At 37.3% G+C, this 7,383-nt stretch overlaps 1 protein-coding gene across 1 annotated transcript; it reads left to right on the top strand.

The window, feature by feature from the left end:
- Positions 1-1,283: 1,283 nt before the first annotated feature.
- LOC114637355 (olfactory receptor 4P4-like) lies at positions 1,284-2,210 on the top strand. The gene has a single exon (XM_028785587.1). The coding sequence runs from the start codon at positions 1,284-1,286 to the stop codon at positions 2,208-2,210; it is 927 nt and encodes a 308-aa protein (XP_028641420.1).
- Positions 2,211-7,383: the final 5,173 nt, after the last annotated feature.

The following is a 7,383-nucleotide window of genomic DNA, read 5'->3' on the forward strand; positions in this document are numbered from 1 at the left end:
AAGTATAAGAGGTTTTAATTTTCTTTATTCTGAGAACAAATGAAGAATTAGGGACATTTCTGTAAATATGGGTACTGATTAAATGTGCTTCTTGTTTTCTTTTGTGGAATATATTTTTGGCCATCCATATATGGAACAGGAGTGTATCTACTTATATTCAAACTATATGTGACAATTTGTAGACTAGAATGCATAGTCAATTCCTTCTGCAACTTCATTTACATCAGTAAAGGAGAAAATCATGTGTTAAATAATAAAGATCAAGGCCTTCGGATTTTTGCAGAATTTCAATAAAGATTACAATTTCTTCTTCATTGACCTTAGTCCCACCTATTGTACTATCTATTGTTATGAGTTGAGTTTTTAGTTAAAGAAAGAAGGAAAATCTCACTGATAGAGGAATTAAGATACAGTTTGATTATATTATCCCTTGATGATCACCTCCTTTATACCTCAAATGTAACCATGCCATTCCATACCTTGTAAAATTCATTTATAAGCACTCAAGTATTCATAGACATTACTTTTTCACATACTTTTAGATTTTGTCATTTATTTAACACTCTTTGTTTTATGTTTAAGTTATATGATTTACTTTACTGTTACACATATCCAGTTAGGTTACTGAAATGTTTGGTTTGCACTGTATGAACACAAGATACTCTATTTCTGCTTTGTTACTCCTGTGTATTTAGACCTTTTCTATTTTTTTCAAATGTTCACAATGTTGAATTGAATGTTCTTACTTATTAATTTGTCTTCAAAAATTAATTTATATGTGTACAATGCCAGCAACTAAGAATGATGTGACATTGATTTTTAATTTGTATTCTCCTGATTTTAGGTTTATAACTGGACCTTTTCTCATATGAAACTTTCAGAGATTGGGGGAATAGTTAGAAGAGACTGTATTAACTTGAGATCAGTGGGTAAAACATGAATCAATCCACAGGATTCTATCCACAATCTTTTTTTGTGTTAACTGTACTTTTCTTGGAGATTTATTTGTAGTACCATACAGTACAAAGAACATTGATCCTTTACTTTTTTAATTCTTTGTATTATAGTGACATTTTTATTCATGAATAAGGTTGACTAATTAATTTACTTTTATAAAGCTCTCTTGAATTGAGTATCTATGTGATACATTTTAGACCATAAATAAGTAGAAGGACTTGAAACAAGTAGAAGGACTTGAAACACCAAATAAGCAGAAGGACTTGAAACACCAAGGTTTCAGACACAGCCTGTTCTCCATCTAAATAATTAGGAATGCAGAAGCAATGGGATTTGGAAACCTCACAGAATTTATCTTTCTGGGACTTTTCCATAATGAGAATGTCAAAGCAATGTGTGCTGTGTTGTTCTTGCTTTGCTATCTTGCAATTCTCTGTGGAAACCTGGTTGTTCTTATTACTATCAGGGGCAGCCACCTTAGTGAGCAGCCAATGTATTATTTTCTCAGCTATCTGTCCTTCATGGATGTCTGCTTCACTTCCACAGTTGCCCCTAAATTTATTATAGACTTATTTGTACAATGTAACACAATCTCCTACAATGGCTGCATCACCCAGATGTTTTATGCTCACTTCTTTGGTGCCACTGAGATTTTTATCTTGGTGGCCATGGCCTATGATCGCTATGTAGCCATTTGCAGACCCCTTTACTACATGATCACCATGAGCAGACAGGTATGTTACATCCTTGTGATAGCCTCAGTTTTTGGTGCTTTTTTACACTCACTTGTACATGTATTGGTTATTATCGGACTTCCTTTTTGTGGCACCAATGAAATAGACCACTACTTCTGTGATATATTCCCACTGCTGAAGCTGGCCTGCACTGACACAAGACTCCTGGTAATTGTAGTCATTACCACAACAGGAGTTCTGTCTATTCTGACCTTTCTTGCCCTGGTCATTTCTTACATCATCATTTTGTCCATCTTGAGGACCAGGTCATCAGAGGGCCGCCGCAAAGCTCTTTCTACCTGTGGCTCACATATCACTGTTGTATTCATGTTCTTCTTGCCACTCATCTTTACCTATGTCCCAATGGGTGATACTGTTGCAGATGACAAGGTGTTTGCTCTGTTTTACACCATGATTGCACCATTATTCAACCCTCTCATCTACACACTGAGGAATACAGACATGAAGAATGCCATGAGAAAGGTGTGGTACCAAGACAAACTGTTTGAAGGAAAGTGAAGCCTCTGCTGGTGGAACTTTTTTTCCTCAGTCATATCCTATCTACAGAATAAATGTGAGCAATACAGCAAGATAGCAAGACAGTGTATAGTCAACAAAAGTTGCAAGCCCCAAGAAGATAAGACACAAAGCCATAAGGACTGTGTATATGGATAAATCAGTAAATTAAGTCTTTTCTATTTTAGATAAATGGAAATTTTTTGTTCTTCATCCTCATAGACATAATGGCTACTATTATATTGTTATGGAAAAATTAGAAAGACTGTATAACTCGACAATTTTACTCTATCTTTGGAAATGAATATTTTGTCAGACATAACTATAATAGATAAAGTAGTCCTAATCACATCATTTCTGGTGCCTTTACTATAGATAAGAAAATAAATGTTAAAAGAACAATACTATATTTGGGATGTCCATTTGTATTTTTTCATACTCATCTCATGTTTCACAATCCTGATGTTGAGACTTTATGGATATAGCTTCCATTGTTACCAGGAGACACAATCTGACAACAAATTCCTCCATCCTCTGGTTCTCAGTCTTTCCTCCCTCTCTTCTGCAATGTTGCCTGAACCTTAGTTCTGTGAGTAATTTGTAGATATATCTATTGTGACCAGGCTCCACAACTCTGCATTTCCATTGGTTGTTACTCTTTATAATGATATCTACCTGTATGGCATATGGTACCGTGCTATCGCAAAGGGATAAGAACTGCTAATGTTGAGCTAGCTCAAACCCCAGGAATCTCAGAGATTTGAGAATAACAGGAGTCAAGCCACATCCTCTCTGTCTCTGTACCTGCTTTGGAACACATAATCACAATACTCCACTGAGAAGATCATAGACATTCAGCCATGTAGTTTATTACCTGGAGTTCACCTCCATACTAATAAGGTATCTAGATAGCGCTGAGCTTTCAGCTGAGGACTTTCCCTTCCTGGGTATTCCCTCCCCCAAGAAATATATAATCCCTAGTTCACCCCAATAACATGTAAGCACTCAAATCTACCTTCAATAAAGTAATATGAATAAGCGAGTATTATCTCAGAGATCTGCTTTATTAAAGAATGCTAAGGGGAAGGCCTGGCATTAAAGAGCAGCGCATAACACTCCTGAAGGCTTTCTCTCCTCCAGCCCCTCTGGTATACTCAACCCTCACCTTGTCTTCCACTCATAGAAGCCATGATGGAAAATCCACATATCCTGTTACTGACTTTCTGCCTGTGGAGTGCTTGCAGCACTTGGCACAGGCAGACAGGAGACTGGGAACCATTGTGGACTCGTAGTTCCAGGCTTTGCTCTGTGGCATCCAGTTGTGAGGCACACACAATATATTATGTACCCACCACAAAGAGATGTTTTCTTGTTGAGGGATGAGGACTACACTTTATGATTACATTCTTGTTAGGGATTGTGCTGGTTTAGTAATTAGTGATTGCATATTCTCCTCCAATAAACTTGACTTCATTAGGACTGAGTAGTTAGCAAGATTTCCAGTACTAAGCATTACTTCCCTCTTCTTAAGTAGGCCTTAGGTTCAATGAAAGAGCTATTAGTTACTAAGAATACATTTGTGCCACTATTGCATTTTTAGGGCTATCAGACCAGGATGGTTGTCAATGTGGTTTATAGGTATCATAGCTGAGTAAAACTTTGCTGCCTTCCTCCTTTATAAGTGGAAGAAATGATATTCCCCAATGAAGAGCATAACAATTGTTTGTCCTAAGTAAAATGGTCATATATATATATATATATATATATATATATATATATATATACACACACACAAGTAACATGAAATGAACAGAACAGTAAATATATACACACATATATGTTCATATACATATAGGTATGTTCGTATACATATATGTGTGGTGCCAAGTTCTGTTTCTCCAATACACTGGCTGAGGGAGGACAATGTGGAATGTTTCTGGGTTGGGTTGGTTGGCAGTCTTTGTTTCCTTCTAGAGCATAAGAGGTCTACTGTATGCTGAAGTAAAAGGGAAAAACAGAATTTGGTACAGATACTGCAGTTCTGGTTCTCCTCTCCTTTTGCAATGTGAAGGCACTGACAATATACCAGTTCAGAGAGTAAAAAATGATGTCCAGATGGGATCAACTTCTTCCTTAGTGGTGTCAGACCCTGTTGCCTTCCTGACTGGAAGGATAAAGTAGAATCTGGAAAGAGTGGGATCCATGTCTGATTAAGATCAATTGCTAGGGATAGGGGAAGGGAGACGAGAGAAGGCCTTCTAAGATAATCTTGGTGTTATGGCTCCTTTAGGTCAAGTATTTTCCTGACAATCTCTAATGAAGCAGCTCTCTGAGGTGATCTTAGCTTGTTTATACTCTTTTTTTTTTTGATGGAGGTGGGTTTAAACACATACACTTTATGAATCAAAGATTATATAATTTTGGGGAAGAGCATGTTAAGATTCAGGAACATAAGATCATTGGTTGACGACTAAGGATGCTGAGATGACTCATTAGCATGGAGAGGCATTCCAGGTGCTGGATACATGACTCTCTGGTTATAATGGCCTACTTGGAAGTTGTGGTTAGATAGCCCAAGTAGGCATAGAGAAAGGAAGGGAGTTAGCTCTACTCATGCCATCTCAAATTTCTTTGATCTTCTGGGTCACAGCATGCTGCATCTCACCAGTCCCATGACCGTTCCTCTGATGGATATATATATATATCCCTTCCCACCTGCTCTTTCTGCCTGGGCAACAAGCCGGTTTGCCTGCTTCTCTAAAGACTGTATAATCTGAAGGCCTTTCAGGAATTCTGTTGCATGCAGGACAATAGGTAAGGGACACTCCCAAACAACCACAACAGCTGGGAACCCAGAGGAGTCCAGCAGACTCAGGACCCATTATCCCCACCAAACTTCCCCCTAAACTCCAACCCTTTCTGCCCTGTGATTTCTTTCATGGCAGATCACCAGCTTGTCTCCTCCTCTAAAGACCCCCACAGTCTGAAGGCCTCCCAGGAGATCAGCTGCATGCCAGACAACACATCAGTAGCTTATCTGCCCCTTTGAACGCTAAACAGTCCTCACAGGAAGACAGCTACAGTCAGGGCCACAGGCCTACCACAAGACCTGTAGCAACCCAGGGACACAGGAGACAGGCTATAGACAAAGACAACAAGGTCAACTTTACCAGTGATAACCAGATGGTGAAGGGCAAGTGAAAGACCATAAGTAACAGAAGTCAATATACTTTGGTAACATCAGAACCCAATTATCCTACCATAGCAAGCCATGGATATACCAAGACACCTCAAAAACAGGAGGCTGACCTAACATCCAAAGTCATGAAGACAATAGAGTCCTTTAAGGAGGATATAAGTAACTCACTGAAAGAAATACAGAGAAACACAGGTAAACAGGAAGAAGCCCTTAAAGAGGAAACAGATAAATCCCTTAAAGAAATACAGGAAAACACAATCATTCAGGTGAAGGAATTGAACAAAGCACTTCAAGACATAAAAGTAGAAGTATAAACAATAAAGAAAACACAAATGGAAACAACCATGTGGATGGAAAACGTAGAAAAGAGGTCAGGAAATACATATGTAAGCATCACCAACAGAATACAGAGATAGAAAAGAGAATCTAAGGTGTAGAAGATATTGGCACAATGGTCAAAAAAAATTCTTTTATTTTTTGTCAGTTTTTTATTAGATGTTATTTCTTTATTTACATTTCAAATGTTTGTATCCCTTTGATCTCCTTTTGTAGTCTAATTGCTCTGGCTAGGACTTCAAGTACTATATTGAATAGGTAGGGAGAGAGTGGGCAACATTTTCTAGATCCTGAACTTAGTGAGATTGCTTCAAATTTCTCTCCATTTAGTTTGATGTTGGCTACTGGCTTGCTGTATATTGCTTTTGCTATGTTTAGGTATAGTCCTTGAATTCTGATCTTTCCAGGACTTTTACCTTGATGGGGTGTTAGATTTTGTCAAATACTTTTTCAGCATGCAGTGAGATAATCATATAGTTTTTTTCCTTTGAGTTTGTTTACATAGTAGATTATGTTGTTGGATTTCTGAATATGTTGAACCATCTCTGCATTCCTGGGATAAAGTCTACTTGATCATGATGAATGATTGTTTTGATGTGTTCTTGGATTCTGTTTGTGAGAATTTTATTGAATATTTTTGCATCAATATTCATAAGGGTGATTGGTCAGAAGTTCTCTTTCTTTGTTGTGTCTTCGTGTGGTTTTGGTATTAGTGTAACTGTAGCTTCTAAAATGAATAGGGGAGTGTTCCTTCTGTTTCTATTTTGTTGAATAGTTTGAAGAGAATGATTATTAGCTCTTCTTTGAGTGTCTGATAGAATACTGCACTAAAACCATCTGGTCTGGCCAGGTCTTTTTAGGTGGGGAGACTTTTAATGACTGCTGTTATTTTTTAGGGGTTATGGGACTGTTTAGATGACTGTTCTTCGGTGAGGAGACTATTAATGACTGCTGCTATTTCTTTAGGGGTTATGGGACTGTTTAGATGGTTTATCTGATCTTGATTTAACTTTGTTACTTGGCATCTGCCTAGAAAATTGTTCTTTTCATCCATATTTTTGAGTATTGTTGAATATAGGCTTTTGTAGTAGGATCTTTAATTTCTTTATTTCTTCCTAACCAAGTTATCATTGAGTAGAACATTGTTCAATTTCCATTCGTGTGTGGGCTTTCCGTTGTTTTTGTTATTATTGAAGGCCAGTCTTAGTCTGTGGTGACCTGATAGGATGCAAAAGATTATTTCAGTATTTTTGTATCTGTTGAGGCCTGTTTTGTGATGAATTATATGGTCTATTTTGGAGAAGGTACCATGAGGTATAGAGAAGAAGGTATATTTCTTTGTTTTCAGATAAAATATTCTGTTTAGATTCTGTTTCCATGATCTGTCCATTGATGAGAGTGGAGTGTTGAAGTCTCCCACTATTATTATGTGACGTGAAATGTGTGCTTTGAGCTTTAGCAAAGTTTATTTTATGAATGTGGGTGCCCTAGCATTTGAAGCATAGATATTTAGAATTGAGAGTTCATCTTGATTGATTTTTCCTTTGATGAGTATGAAGTGTCCTTCCTTATCTTTTTTGATAACATTTGTTGAAAGTAGATTTTATTCGATATTAGAATGGCTACTCCAACTTGTTTTTT

The sequence above is a fragment of the Grammomys surdaster genome, unplaced genomic scaffold, assembly GCF_004785775.1.
Source record: "Grammomys surdaster isolate TR1022 unplaced genomic scaffold, NIH_TR_1.0 125284, whole genome shotgun sequence".
Classification (NCBI taxonomy): Eukaryota; Metazoa; Chordata; class Mammalia; order Rodentia; family Muridae; genus Grammomys; species Grammomys surdaster.

Coding starts and splice junctions, on each gene's coding strand:
- LOC114637355 (XM_028785587.1), top strand. CDS start 1,284: ATGGGATTTGGAAACCTCACAGAATTTATCTTTCTGGGACTTTTCCAT.